Raw genomic sequence first — 16,167 nt, 5'->3', positions numbered from 1 at the left:
AGTTGCAAGCCCCAGTGGCACGCGCAAACTGCACGGAACTACTTCCCTGGGGGCCCATTGGGGCCAGTGGCCGTGACAGCCCCTTAAGGTGGACGCGCAGGGTCTGGAGCCCATCGCCGCTTCCCGGGCGCGGCCACGTGCGCCCCGCCGGGCTCGCACGCTCCGCCACGCCGGGCCGCCGGGCCACCAGCAGGCACGCGCGCTCCCAGCGCGCACACACTCCCGGGCACGCACACCGACAGCCCGGCCCACGTCCGCCACGCCACGCCCTCCCCCGCGCCCCGCCCCCGCCCTCGCGGCGCCGGCCGCCGTTCTCCCATTGGCTACACGGCGCGTGACGCGCGGCGCCCGGCCCCGCCCCTCGTCAGTCACTCGGCGGAGGCGGCGCTGGCGGGGACTAGTCTCGTCCGGAGACTGGCAGCAGCGGCAGCGGCGGCGGCCGGAGCTCGAGCCCCAGCGGCTGAGGGCGGGCGGGCGGGCGCGGGGGAGGGAGGGGGGCCGGTCCGCGACGACTCCCCGGACGGCGTTTCTCCTCCGAGCGGCGCCGGTTTCGGCTTTGGGGGGGGCGGGGGTACAGCCCATCCATGACCATGGGCGACAAGAAGAGCCCGACCAGGTACCTGCTCGGAGCTGAGGGGGCGGAAGGGGAGGGAGGGCTGGGGGCGGGCGGGGGCCGGCGACGACTAGGCCCCGGAGCCACCCGGGGCGGGGGGAGGCGCTGCTAAGATGGAGATCCGGGGGCGGGGGGAGGCGGCGGCGGCGGGCGGTGGCGGCGGCGGCGGCGGGAGGCGGTGTCGCTCCCGCTCGGGGCCGGCGGCCGTGCGCGCCGCAGCCATGGCGGCTCCTCCTCAGCCGCCCTCCGCCGCCGCCGCCGCCGCCACTCCTCCCAGACAAAGGGAGATTTAACCAGGTGGGGAGGGAGGGAGGGCGCGAGCATGGGAGGGGAGAGGGAAGGAGCCGGCCCACTCCCCGCCGCCGGCCTCGGGCTGCCCCTGCGCGCCCCCTCCAGATCCGGCCCGCGGCTCCCCTGCCGGCCCCCCCAGCCCCACGCTCAAGTCCACAAGTCCGCCCGCTTCCTGCGCCCGCCGCGGCCTTTCCCGGGGCGCCGCCGCCGCCTGCTGTGCGAGGCAGCACGGTCCGGGCCCGCAGGTTGCAGGGTGCCGGTGGGGGCGCCCCGTGCCCTCCCCAGTCCCTGTTTTGGTCCCCGGAAAGGGTGGGTGGGTGGTCGCCCAAGCGAAGTTTCCAGCACTAGATTCCTGCGAAATTGCGACGGCTCACCAGCGTCTGTGTTTTGCTGTTTCTCCCCCTTTTTCCTGCTCCCTGTCTCTTCCCTCCCCTTTCCCCCACTCCTCACTCCTCCGAAGGCCAAAAAGACAAGCGAAACCTGCGGCAGACGAAGGCTTTTGGGATTGTAGCGTCTGCACCTTCAGAAACAGCGCTGAAGCCTTTAAATGCAGCATCTGCGATGTGAGGAAAGGCACCTCCACCAGGTACTTGAAGATCTGTGTTAGCTTTTGTTGAAGGACTTTTGTTTTTTAAGGTCGGGGAGAGGGTGGAGAGCTATACTTCAAGCCCTCTTTCCAACTTGTTGATTATGGCTTTTTTGCATTTGGGGGTGGTTGACGTGTGGTTTTGGTTGTGTGTATTTTGTGTTGTGTGCAAAGCGGTCTTATTCACTGAATGATTTATGGGCGGGAATTTTTCCAGGTTTTCGTCTTATTTCGAACAGGCTGGATTTATTTGACACTTGTATCCATTGGCTTATTGGTATTGGCTCAAAAAGAGAGGAAGCAGTGCTTTTGCTATGGATTGTAGGAGTTTAGACCTTTTATTTTAACCATGTGTAGAATGTTTTTAATTTGCCTGCCCTGAATTTTTTCTTTGAGCGATTTAGTGGTGGACGTACAGTTACGCTGTTGTTGTGCTTTTCCTGTCTTGAGCTGCAACTGTCTTGTTACTTTCTTGTGCTGGAAAATAAATGTTGGGGTTTGATAAAGCAAGTGCATTTTTTTGGAAAGCTGAACTGTCAGTTTGTGTGTGGTTTTTTTTTTTTTCCTGATTATCTTATGCAGAGGGGTGATGGAGGACGATTCTGCAAAATGGTGAAATGAATAGACTATTGAAGTTTTTCTGTGTTTAAAGTCTTATTACAATGAAAAGAATGTTGAAAGAATTCCTTTTCATTTTTGTGAGGGTAGTAAATCGCATCAGGTATCAAAACGAGTTGAACTACTCCATGTTTAATGTTTAGATATATTTGGATAAAATGTCAAAGCTGATTCTATAGCCTTCTGGTCATCTTTTAAATTGAATCTGCAGTTTGTGTCCTTAATGTTGGAGTTTGAAGTAAAGGTACTCTTGATGTCATTTCATAGAAAGGCATTGGGGTATATGGGTGTGAAAGCTGGGGAGGAGTGCCTAGAGGATCCTTGAAGATATAAGTTGGTTGCCAGAAGTCTCATTTCATCAGGTACTTGTTTTTGAGTCGGTGGTGGTCCAGTATGATTGTGTTGCAGTACTTCATAGTTCTCACTGATGTTATTCTTTGACTAAACGTATCCTTCCAGGGTTTCACTGCTTTATTTATACTTGGGATTACCTAGGATATTGGGTAACCTAAAGAAGATACTTCTGGGATGATTTGGTCCAATTACTGGTGGAGCAGTTCTGCGACTTATACTCTTTCAATAAAGAGTGTTTTGAATGAAAGTACTCAAGAACTAACAATATTTTTCCAGAAGTTTTTACAGCAAATTCATGTCACTTTTTGTATTACGATAGAATAAATTTTGCTAAAATAAAAAGCACTTATTGGGAGCTTCATAGATTTTGTTTTGCTCTCTGAAACGGAATTCCATCAAATGGCATGAAAGTTTAGAAATGTATTTGTTATTTAAAGCAATAGTGATTGTATTTTATTTATGAGTAATGTTTTTTTTACATGTAGAATCCCTCAGAGGCCAAACCTCTTTATTGTGGTTTTGCTTTGAGTGTTACCGTAGATGATGCTCAAGTAAATGACTAGGAAACTCCTAAGAACTTGAGAACTTAACTGGTGAAGAGCAAAACCAAATTCAAGTTTACATCTGATGTATTGCTGGGAATAATTATCTTATAATGAAATGCATTTCAGTTTCTGCATGTTTTTAAAAGAATTTGACTTATCAACTTTTTGGAAGCATGTGGGAGGTTTTGATTTTAAAAGCAATAGAGATGTTTTTTCAGAGTTACAGATGATGACAGTGAAATTCAGTTTTTTAACAGATCTATTAAATTACTAAAGACAAAATATTTCAGGAACCAGGATACTTATCTCTTATCTTTAAGGGTTTTCGTGTAATTTTTTGAGGTCTCTGGTTGAGTAGGATTTGAACACAGATTTCCAAGATTGGAGGACTTAACACTCTTATTAAAAGTTGCGATACCTTTACGTGGCCTTTTTGTTTCATCTTGGTTATTGTCAGTGTTTTGGTGTTTGAGATCTATTCTTGAAGCCATCTTTAATTGGAAAACAGACAACATTTTGGCTTTCTTAGGCTAGAAATGGATTTCATGCGGTAAGGCGACTTTCAACAGGTCTTCATCCAGGGGTTATGAGGTGTAGAAACTGTTGGTTAATTTCCCTGCCATACTAGTTATCGCTCTGTGATTTTCCTGTAATTTTTTTGGTACTTCAAAGATTTAATACTTTTTGTCTTGCATGGTTTTAATTAGATGACAGTAGAAAACTTGTTGGGTTTGGATGGTGAGTAATAGGCAAAAATTTGTGATTTTAGAATAACTTTTAAAAATAATAAAAGGGTTATGTTAACCTGCTGGCTGGCGTAGAAATTGGGTTTTATTGCTCTGAGCTGGTGTTTCTTATTCATATTATAACAAGAGCCTAGCTGCTGGCCTAGCCAGTGGTCATTTTGGAGTTTGTTCATCATTTTTGTCTTTATTGCCATAATCTACCAAGTCAAGAAGGAAGTCAGAGTTTAATTAGTAGTAGGTCCAGCAGGACACAGAACTGTATTTACCCTTTGAGGATAGAATTGGTGTCACTTAATTTAATGAGGAGAATAATAACTCTTACCCAAAGAGCATTTATTAAATTCCTAGGATGTGAAAGATACTGGTCAAGATTGTTGGTGAGGGGTGGGGGGGGTTGGTTAGAAATGCGCAAGGATGAGCAGAATCCAAGTTTTAAAGGCTCTGAGAGAGGTATAAATAAAGTGCTGTGTGGGAGATTGGAGCAGTCTGGCTTGGGGAATCAATTAGGATGCCTCCTCCTCCTTCCCATTTCTTCTGAAAAGGGAATTGATTTCTATAAGTTCACCTGCCAACTTTTCATTGTTATTGCCATGTGTACTTTATATGTTGAATTCTCCAGGTAGATTCATGGAAGTGATTCATAAGGTCTTTTTTCTTACTGGAGCAGCACAGAGCAGAATGGAAGGAGGTCAGATGCTCCAAAGGAATGTGTTAAGGGAAGGAGGAGGATATACTTAATAGGATACTGACGTTCAGGAGGAAACAGTGGTCTATATTAGATGTGTCAGTTATATGGAGGGTCTCTTTGGGTCTTAGATACATTCCTTTTTCTAACTATATCATCGCACTCTGCTCCTTGCTGGTGATTATTGTATTGTTTTATTGAGGTATGATTTACATACTGTAGAATTCACTAATAGTAAGTGCATGATTCATTGAATTTCAGTTATTTTAAAGATTTGTGCAACCATCACCACAAATCAGTTTGGGAATATTTCCATCACATCCTATGGTTTTCTCCTGTTTGTTCTGTGATACAACTTAAAAACATGGAGGGGTTACCTGCTCCCGGGAAGGTTGCCTCCTCACCATGCTGAGAGAACTCTACCCTAAGGCTTTCAACACAGGAAATAAAGGAGTGTATATTTAAGGTGGCTGTGGGTGGGGAGGAAACTCTTTCCCTTCCCTAGGTGATAATAGGAGATAGATAAAGTAGGGTTTGCCAGTCTCATGAAAGATGATGCCATCAGCTTTTAGAATGAAAACCCCCTGCATATTAACAACTTTACTTAACCATTTTGTTAAGTGGAAGTTCTTGAGTGTGAGCAGAGTAACTTCCTAGACTCGGTGGTAGATTCAATGTTCTTTGCTTCGGTCTTGCTACTTCTCTGAATCCAATAATGTCTTTGTTGGAAATAAAGATTGCCAGGGTACTGCTGCAGCAGGGGGAGCTCATTCGTGCCTCTTTGATCATAGTGCTGCATTTTGACCCTCAACTACTGCTTAAATGACACTCACTTGAAAGTTGGTAAATTTTTGTGTTGGGTAATTACCATAGATTTAGAACTTGTGTAGTCTTAAGAGCCAGATTTTATTGTGATACTGGGTTCAAATCATGTTTATTTGCATACCATCTCTGAAAAGTTTTTAGAGCTTTTGCAGACAGAAGTGAGGAAATACTTTAGATGTGTAATAAAATTATGTCACTTAAAAAAAAGTTGGTACTCAGGATGCTGAATTAGAAGTTGGTATTCTGTTTTGTTTGGAAAACATTTCCTTTGTTCTGGAACTCCCTCATCTTTTTTTTTTTTTTTAATTTTTTTTAAGATTTTATTTATTTGACAGAAAGAGAGATCACAAGTAGGCAGAGAGGCAGGTAGAGAGAGGCTGAAGCAGGCTCCCTGCTGAGCAAAGATCCTGATGTGGGGCTCGATCTCAGGACCCGGAGATCATGACCTGAGCTGAAGGCAGAGGCTTAACCCACTGAGCCAGCCAGGCTCCCCGACTCCCTCATTTTTTGTAGTTTTTAAGTTTGGACATTTCTCTCCTCAAATTCAGGTAGCCTGACAACTCAATAGCCCATGAATAGTCATGAAATACTTTAGAAGTTTTAGGGGAAAACATACATACTTAGCGAGACGTGAAAGTTCTGATCTTGCTTCAGAAGTGCATCTCCCGGAGATGATAATTTTCAGGTAAGAAACTCCCAGAAAGCAGGGGTGGGGTGTACCTAACCTGGAGTAGAGCCAGGTTTCTTTCCTATGGTTTCAGATCATCCACCACCGTGGTTTTTCTCCTTAGGTCACGTGGGTTTTACTGTAGTGTTTGCCTTTCATAAAATTTCTCCATTAAATCCATGGAAATAATACATTATTTATAAATATATGTATAAACATTTACATTTATACATTTGTAAATAAATGTATAAATACATTAAATACATGGAAAAATTACATGTCTTCTGAACCATCAAACTTTACCAAACCTTTTGGCCTCAAAGCTGGTAGGTTTTTTAAAGATCACTCTTATCCAGAAACGGTGATAATTTATTTTGTATTTGCTATTACATTGAACTTACTGATTTATTGGTACTGACTTGATCTTATGTATACTTGGTGACCTTAAAGTAAATTACCTGGGTAGTTGTGGTTATTTGACAAATTTTTTATTGAGCACACAGCCAAATGGGCTCTGGTGTACAGTGGTGGAGAAACAGACAAGGTCCTTGTTCTCATGGGGTTTGAAATACTATGGAGAAGAAGAGAAAATAAGCAAGTAAACAGAAAAATAAAATAATTTTGGCAAGTGGCAAGTGTTTTGAGAAATCAGAGCAGAATGTGGAGCTGCGGAGTGATGAGAACTTCTTTCTAGACAGTGTTAAGGTACACATTGGCCTTTTTAGGCAGCATGCATGCTCCTTTCTTTTGGAGCAAGGGATCGTTACTTCTGTAGGTTATTTCTGTAGCCCCTGCCATTTAGCTCATTGAGTTGGGGACAATTTAAAGTTGGAACCTTTGTATACAGGCTAGTTAGCTTTTCCTTAGTTGCCTGCTATATACTGAGGCCAGGCCAGCTAACTTCTCAGTGTATCCTGTCAGTTACTGGGATGGGAGGTTGGAGTGGATTCCTCATGAGGCATACATTTATCCTGTGCTTCTGTCAGTGATGAAGAAATTCCTAGATTAATAACTATTGGTAAACGGCAGCTACTTGAGGAGGTTGTCAGCACTACCTCAGTTCATTAGAACTTCAGGTAATAGTGGATCCCTAAATGTCTCCTTTGCAGTCTGAACATTCTTTGCAGTTCTTTGCAGTCGGAAACGTCCTGCAGTCTTTTGGTTCTCATTTTCTCTTTGGCTCTGTCACCAGGGCCTTTTTGTTTGTGGAGTCTTCTTCCCCCTCAGGAAGTTCCCTCCTTCTTTTTTAGGTAAGGAGGGTTTTGTTTTTGTTTTTGTTTGTTTTTAAGGTTTTATTCTTTTAAAGATACTTGTTTATTTGAGAGCCTCTCCGCAGGGGCAGAGGGAGAGAGAGAATCTTAAGTATACTCTGCACTGAACCCAGAGCTAGACTGAGGGCTCCATCCCAGGATCCTGAGATCATGCATGACCTGAGCCAAAGTCAGGAGTTGGATGCTTAACCCACTGAGCCACCCAGGTACCCCTTTAAGTAAAATTTTTGAACTGTAGCATATGTACAGAGAAGTGCACAAATCAATAAGCAAAAGCTTGAGGAACCTTCACAAGGTAAACACACCATGTGACTTGCACCCAGGACCCCAGAGTCTATGATACACTCCTTTTTTTTTTTTAAGATTTTATTTATTTATTTGACAGAGATCACAAGTAAGCAGGCAGGCAGGCAGAGAGAGAGAGAGAGAGAGAGAGAGAGGAGGAAGCAGGTTCCCTGCTAAGCAGGGAGCTTGATCCCAGGTCCCTGAGATCATGACCTGAGCTGAAGGCAAAGGCTTTCACCCACTGAGCCACCTAGGCGCCCCTATGATACACTCTTGACAATCACTTCAGCCACTGTTCTTGCATGTTTCTGAATTTGGTGTAAGTGGAGTCATCCAGTTAGATGCACTCCTGGGCCAGCCTTACTGAGATTCATCTGTGTTTGTGTGCATGGGTCTGAATTTACCAGTGCTGCTGTTTCATCCTAAGACTATTTTAGAGCTCAACTCTGCGTGTAGACCCTTACACATTCTAGAAATAGGATATCTCCTTGGTATCTTTTTATTACCTACATACTTGAACATAGGTGTTTTCTCTCAGCTGTAGTGTAAATTCACACATCATTGAGTGTAAGGATAAAGGCTGGTGTGTGGAACATTTCTACAGTACATAAATGAAGTAAGCTTTTGCTTCATCAGTTGTAGTGTTTTATCAGTCATTTATATTTCAAGTCATTGGTTAAGTAAATAAAAAATGCCTGCTTTCAGGGAACCTAACATGTTGAAAAGGCGAGACAAAGATCTTCAGTGGTGTGAGGAGCACCCAGTGGTGGTAGGCATGGAATAAATGAGTACATGGTAGAGGTAGTTGGTCTTTGTGGGTATTTGGGAAAGGCTTTACTGAATCTGGGATTCATGATTCTTAGATATAGTTTGTTGTGCAGGCTGATACAAGTTAGTAGTTTGCTCCCTCCTACATCCTTTTCAGCTCTTCCTTCACTTCAGATGTCATCCACACCTTTCCACTTCTCCCCACAGGCTGGTAATTCCCATTTACTGTATAATAACCGTCACCAGCCTTATGCATCCATGCTCATGGCAGTCAGATCCAACTCTCTCTGCTTGGTCCACTTAAATTACCTCCTAGTTCTCGTTGCCTTTAAGATAAAGTTCAAGTACTAAGCATCACAAGGGGCTTCTGATTTAGTCCTTTCAAGTCCCTTTAGGATTTCTGCAAGCAGACTGCCACCAAACCCCATCTGCCCTCCACATATAGCGTGTGTGTGTGTGTGTGTGTGCGCGCGCGCGCGCGCGTGTGTGTGCTTTCTGCCAAACTGCTTGTTTCCCAGGCATGACCATGATACCTCATTTCCATACCTTCACACCTCTGGATTTTCTCTGAAATGCTTTTCCTTCCTTCTGTGTCCTGCCTCACTACTGTTTGTACTAGATGTCTCAGGAAGCCTTTTCATCACTCCAGTCAGGTGTAGTTCATTATTAACACTTGAATTGTATTTTTATTTGATTGCCTCCCCCTCCAAATCATGTATAACTCACTTAACACTTGAACAGAATTTTTATTTGATCACCTGTTATGTTTTTACTTGTTTTACCTGGAACATAACACCTGTTATGTTCTACCTTTTTTAAGGGTAGAACCTTTAAAAAAAAAAAAACTTACTATTTTAATTTGAGAGAGGGGGAGGGATGGTGGGGACAGAGGGAGAGAGTTTTAAGCAATCTCCATGCAGTCTCAGAGCCCCATGTGGGGCTCCATGTGATGACCCTGAGATTATGACCTGAGTGGAAACCAAGAGTCCTATGCTTAACTGACTTGAGCCACCAAGCTGCCCCCCTGAGGTCAGGGCCTTTCTTTTCACAGCTTTATTTTTCTTAATAATGTAGTGCATTGCCTGGCACTGACGGGTTCAGTAAGTGTATATGGAATAGATGAAGATGAGTTTCAATTGGAATCCCCCTTAAAACTGTTCAATTAGTTTAAAAGTTTTATGTAATAAATAAAATTGGGGCTTGAATCCTGTGTGTGTAACGTTACTAGTTTAGGGGAAAGTTGTCTTTATGAAGTATGTCCTTAAAAGTAATATACCTGTTTTTCTGGTTTTGTTTTTCTAAACATGTGCTGGAAATTAAACACAGAACTTAAGTCTTGGACGCTGTAGGGCAGTGCATTTAAAGTACTTCCTGGAGTGGTTTGGAGCTTCAGAGCATGAGCACATTTACCTAAACAATAACTGATGATTCCTGATCCTTATTGGTTGCCCATTTGGTTATTTAAGCAGCCAAAAGTCTTATAAATCGGATAATGAAGCAGAGGATCAGTCATGTGCAAAATCACTTTTAAGGAACTAGATGGGTGTGCATGTAACCTGGCATCTAAAAAGTAGTTTAGAAATGGGTACAGAATGTGTTGGGTATTGATGCAGAGGTTATGCTGTCCATCATGTAAGTTCTCTTGTGTTAATATACCTATAAGTTGGAAGTTGTACATAGAGTGTATTCTGTTTAGTAATCTGGATTAATTCTGTTAATCATTCACTTCATTTATTTAGCTTTAATTTCAGTTCTATGCAGTGATTGACTGTTATGTCAAAGAAGAATTGTCAATAAAGAGTGCAAGAAAACTGCAGTGTTAGTCAGAAATCATGAATAGTTGAAATCAAAAGGTAAACAAGTGAAATTTTGACTTTTCAATAGGATTAGATAATGCTCTCTTTCCCTCCCTTTATCATTTTAGAAAAGCTATTTAAATGATCTTTTGGTTGAGAAAAGAAACAGGTAGAAGGGATATGTTTTTTAAAAAAACTTACTTAGAACTTTATAATTTAAGAGCATTAGCAATACATTTTAAGATGAAGTAGCTTTTAGGAGGGACAGGAAATTAAAGGTGATGTAGGATGCCAATTTTATCAGCCTGTATTGGACCTTAAAACCTATTGAGTACATGGTGGTTAGTCATGGAGAAAATAAACCTGGTGACTGTTTCTAAGAAGAGATCAGATTTCATATATAGGGTATAAGGTTTTTACACTGTTCATTCTTTTATAGAACTAAAAGTTGTTTAATAGCATAAGTCTGCCGGAATATTCAAGGTTTCAAGAAATAAAAATTCAGCTGAAACTACCTTCAGTCAAAACCAAACAGTTCTATTATCTTGGGGTGCCTGGGTGGCTCATTTGGTTAAGCATCTGCCTTTGGCTCAGGTCATGATCCCGAGGTCCTGGGAATTGAGCCTCATTGGGCTCCCTGCTCAGGTCTTACTTGGAGGAGAATGGGACACTTACACAGCTGGATAGGAAGTAGCTACCATAGTAACACACCTCTGTAATGGGGTTAATACTCAATGTATTCACTTTGAATTTCAAACTTTAGTAAGCATGAAGGCTGGAACTCTGTTTATCTGGTACTAACCCAGCCTTTTATAAATTTTTATTACACGAAGGAGAGAGATTATCAGTGCATTGGTAAAACTTAAAAATAACTGATGTAGGGTGTTTTCCTGTATCATTACATATTGTCATGATTCTCCTTTATTTTGGTTGTGAAGGTGGTAATACATGCTTATAAGAAGTTAGGGGACAAAACAACATAAAGGTCACTTTTTTTCTGCCATACAGAATTGTTTTTATTTGACCAATTTATTTATTTATTTATTCCCTGGACCACAAATATTTGAGTAATTATAGTTTTCCAGGTGCTATTTAATATGCTATTTCATTGAATTTTCAAAGTGTTGTAGGTTGTAGTTCCATGTAGGAATGGGAGTATCAAGCAGTGTGCGATACAAAACTAATTGAGTCTCTGGTTTGAAAGACATCAGTTCTGACCTGTTGGTTTTATATGGTTCATTTTGGGTTTTTCTTCTAAGGAAATTTTTTGTGATCACTTCATGGTTTTATGGATTCCTTTTTGTAGGAAATAAAGCTAACATCCAGTTTCCAGTTTTCTTTTTGGGTTTTTTTTACTTTGGGGGAGAATGAAAATATATCTTTGAATTCTTAGTATCTGTGGCATGATTAACTTTGCCGAAGTCTTAAATGAAAAGAATAAGTGTGTAAGGCAATCCAGATTTAATGTTTTTCTGTTAAATTTGTTTAATGTTGTGGTTCTCAAACTTTAGTATATATCAGAATGCCCTGGAATGCTTGTTGAAACACATTGCTTAATTTCTGGCTCTACCCACCACCTTCCGGTTTTTTTTTTTTTTTTTTTTTTTATTAAGTAGGCCTGGGGTAGGGCCTGTGAATTTGCATTTCTTAGAAGTTACTAGGTGATGTTAGTGCTGCTAGTGTTGGTCTAGGAAGCACAATTTTGAGAACTATTGGTTAGATGACCTTCAATTCTAAAGAGAAGCCAGCCATGTTTCTTAATGAAACTGGGGAGAGTTTTGATGTTAGAGAAAATTTATGTCTTGACATTTCGCAGTGAATTTAAGAGAAGTGATCTACATTCATGTTTTTATTTATTTAAAATATTTTATTTGTCAGAGAGAGAGAGAGAGAGAGAGTGAGTGAGCAGAAGCAGGGAGAGCGGCAGGCAGAGGGAGAAGCAGGCTCCCTGCTAAGCAAGAAGCCCGTTGCAGGACTCGATCTCAGGACCCTGGGATCATGACCTGAGCTGAAGGCAGTTGTTTAACTGACTGAGCCACCCAGGCATCCCCACATCAATGTAGGGATGTACATGAACTTAGAGCTGGAATTAGAGGCGATTTCTTAATAAATAACATTGTGTCTAGTAGAAGAGTACTTATAAATTGGGGGACCATATCAACTAAATTTGTGTCTTCCACACTGAAAAATCAGATACTGTCTTGGGCTATTAATATGTGTGTTGGATTTCAGACACATGTATTTTTAAAAAGCTATTTTTTTTGTAACATATGTTAGAACCAAGTTTGACAGTCAGTAAACTAGTGTTTCAGTAGAATGTTGGCCAAAGAATATGAATAGGTAGTCAATAAAAGAATTACAAATTAAGGCAGGAAACATGAGAAATGTATAACTTCTATTACTTAAATACAAAACAACATTTTTGGCAAGTTGAATTTTAAGACTAAAAATTTTTAGTCTAGGAAGAAGTGGACATTGTAACAGAGCCTTGGTGCTAGATAAGTTGCTTTAAATTTTCTGAAGGCCAGTTGGTATCAATTCCTTTAAAAATATTTGTACCTTGTGACCTAACATTTCAACTAGGAATTAGTGTTTTCTGCATGTAAAAATTTCTGTGTAAATACATTTGTTACATCATTATTATAACAAAAAATAGCTGCCTGGCTGATGAACTCATTAAGTGTTGGTAGAGTGCTGCTACATGAGGGGCAGGTCTTTTGCTAAGACCACAAGGATCTGTGGCCCAAAAAGTGGAGTTTCATAGTAATTCTTGCTGCAATTAAAAAAGAAAAAAATGCCTACATAGAAGTCACAGAATTGATTAAAAACTATGCAATAGTTCTAAATATTTTGCAGCTCTTAAAAATGTCAGCTTTATTTGTAATACCCTAAAACAAGAAATAACCCAAATGTCCTTCAGTAGATTAGATGAGTGGTACATCCATACCAGATGGAATATAACTCAGCAATTATGAAGGAACAAACTCTGGATACATACAACAACTGATGTGGATTTCAAGGGCTTGATGCTGAGTGAAAAAAGCCAATCTGTACAGGTCACACACTTTAGGCAGCCATTAACATTTTTCTAATAACAAAGTTAGATTAACAGGCACCCAGCGGGGTGGGAGGGTGGTTGTGACTATAAAAGGGTACTGAGAGGGAATGTTCTGTGTTAATTAAATCTAATTTTCATTGTGGTGGTTGTTACATGAATCTACACATATGATAAGGTAACCTAAAACGGTACACATGCGTCCCAATGGCAGTTTCTTGGTTTTGATGTACTGTAATCCAGAGGATGCAACCCTGTCTGGGAAATGGTGTGCAAATTATATGGAACTTCAAACTGTTTTTGCAACACTCTGTGAATCTGTAATTATTTCAAAATAAAACGTGAAGTTTTAGAAAGAATATATAATAAAAGGAAATGTTCACAGTATTAGAAAAAAACAAGTTTCAAAATGATAAAACATGATCCCACTTTAATATTTCACACCACTTAATTTAATATATTTACTTGAAAGTAATAAGTGATCAAATTATTCTGAGCAGTAGCATGATGGATTCTTTTGGATTCTTTTGTGTGTATGTATGCGTTTTTGTAATTTTTGTGGTTTAGATGAGTTGGTATCACTTTGGTAGTTGGAAAAACCAGTATTCATAATAAGTTCTAAAAATCTAATTCTGGAATGTTGAAATTTAAATAACATTTACATTGAGATTGTAAAGTTTTGTTTATATTGGTTATACTGATTTAGCATTTCAGTAGCTATTAGCTGAGATTAGAGAATATATTTATACTCTAAAACATGTTGTATTTGTAAATTTAAAGCTGTTTTTTGCTCTTGGTATTACAAATGTCCTGTATGATGTTCTGACTCAGTGTTGTCCAGTGTAAGTATATACATTGCAAGCTACATGAAATTTTAGGCTTCATTAACCACAGTGAGAAAGTAAAAAGCAGATGAAATGATTATTTTTAAAGATTTTATTTTGTTTCTTTGTCAGAGAGAGAGACAAAGAGTGCATGCACAAGCCGGGGACAGGGTGGTGGGTGGCGGGCAGGCAGAGGAGGCTGACCAGGCTGAAAGGAGAAGCAGGCTCCCTGCTAAGCAAAGAGTTGGATGCGGGATTTGATTCCAGGACTCTGAGATCATGACCTGAGCTCAAGCTTAATTAACTGAGCCACCCAGGTGTCCTTTGGTGAAATCATTTTTAAGAAAGTTATTTCATTTAATCAGTTATATCCAGAATGTTATCATTTCAATATGTAATCAGTATAAAATTGCAGTGAAATATTTTACATTCTTTTTATCATACTATGATAAAAATCATACTGTGATGTGGTATGCATTTTACAGTTACAGCATAACCAAGTTCAGACTAGCCACCTTTTAAGTGCTCAGTAGCCACATGTGACAACCATATTGGAGAGTAGTAGTTGGCATTGAGAGCCAAGGCTTTGGTGTCAGACCTCAGTTTGAGTAACACCAGCCATGTCATTTGCTAACCTGGTAACCTTGGGCAAGTTACTCTTGTGCTTTGTGTTTCATTTGTGAATAATAACTTCTCCATAGGGGTATTATAAGGTTTAAGTAAGAGAATGTTTGAAGGAACTTGGCACTTGACCTAACACAGAACACATAGTTAAAAGTAATGAAGCTGTTGATGGATTGTATTGTATTGGATTGAATGACTCATCAGACTAAAGGCACAACTGATTTCTTAATAATATTACTAGTGAAAAATACATAAGTAGTACATGAGATAGTCTTTGTTTTCCAGAATTGAACTTTTAGGACCTGAGTTTTAAATGATGATGGAATAAAGGGACAAATATTTGAGCACTCGTGTGCAGGGTATTTCACCAGGCACTTGAGCATTTAGACTTTAAGTCTCAAGATGATATTCTCAAGTACTATGCAGTTGCACTGCACTTTACATTTATCATACTAGTTTTTTGTCTGTTTTTCCAGTGTAACACTGGAATTACAATTCTGAGATAGAGTTGGTTTTCCAACTTTCACAGTTGAGGAAGTTGAGACTCAGAAAAGTGAAGTAACTTAGTTGATTTCATACCCAGTTAGTAGAATAGAAGAAATAGAAAGGTGACATAATTAAATGGACAAATTAATAGGGAACCAAAGTGTTCTAACTGCATTCTTTTAATTTCTTTCCTTCTTCCTCTGCTGTCTCAGGGGAGGACACTTTTCCAGGGCCATTTAAATTAGATAAGGGCAATAATATAGTATCTACTTTGTTTAGAATTATCCTGATTATTAGCTATTATTAGATATTAATCATCTCATCCATGATGAAAAAGGTTAATGTAAGCCTATTAGGTTAAGCGATTTATTTTGCTTGTTGTGATGTTTCTGTTTATAATGTTGAGTTTTTCTCACTCTGTCTCTTGATGAAAATATACTCATGAAAATGGCCTGAGAATATGCAGTATAATACTGGTGACTGTCTTAAAATCACTTTTCAAGTACTGTTTATTACTTTACTCATTCAGAAAATTACACAATACTTTGAAAGAACATGGCATGCCATCATTAAAATCAGTAGTCAGAGGCAGCATTGAGTTTGGGAATGATTGACTCTCCCAAGGCAGTGGTGCCTGGACAGGGTCTGATACAGGAGCACATACAATTAGGCCTTTGGTCTCTGTGTTCTAATGTGTAGATTCTGCTTTCCAGTGTATGCATTGCTGTCTTTATTTGTGTTGGTTTTTTTTTTTTTTCCCTCCAGTTAAGGAAATTGAAGGAGTCACAAGTCTTCTAATTTGTTGTTGAGTACTCTGGAACAAAATGTATGACAGTGAACTTACCATGACCTATACTTTTGGTGTACATCATTGATGTTTGTTTATAATAGCAGGGATTGCATTTTGGTGCTCAAGACAGGAGTGATAATAGGGGGAGGTGGGTAGGTAGAGTGTTCTTTGCCTCTTTCTCTCCCCCATCCACCAGCCTCCTCCTTATGTGCCTGACAGTGCCTCTCTTCTTGTCTGCTGAACCTGTAAATGTATTAATGACACCTCATAATTCTTTATGAAGAACTCATTTCTGATTTTGGTGAATCTTAGCAACAGGAAATTCTGTTAGAATTCTG

General features: G+C 40.7%; 1 protein-coding gene across 1 annotated transcript in view; it reads left to right on the top strand.

The window, feature by feature from the left end:
* Nucleotides 1-497: 497 nt before the first annotated feature.
* Nucleotides 498-16,167, top strand: part of RYBP (RING1 and YY1 binding protein) — a 75,350-nt gene continuing 59,680 nt past the window's right edge. Inside the window, exons 1-2 of the mRNA XM_059387874.1 lie at nucleotides 498-616; nucleotides 1,365-1,490. Coding sequence (XP_059243857.1) covers nucleotides 585-616; nucleotides 1,365-1,490 — 158 coding nt within the window. The 5' untranslated portion in view covers nucleotides 498-584. The remainder of the gene's footprint in view (nucleotides 617-1,364; nucleotides 1,491-16,167) is intronic.

This window comes from Mustela nigripes, chromosome 2 (genome assembly GCF_022355385.1).
Source record: "Mustela nigripes isolate SB6536 chromosome 2, MUSNIG.SB6536, whole genome shotgun sequence".
NCBI classification, from domain to species: domain Eukaryota; kingdom Metazoa; phylum Chordata; class Mammalia; order Carnivora; family Mustelidae; genus Mustela; species Mustela nigripes.
This window is presented reverse-complemented; position numbering and strand designations above follow the sequence as displayed.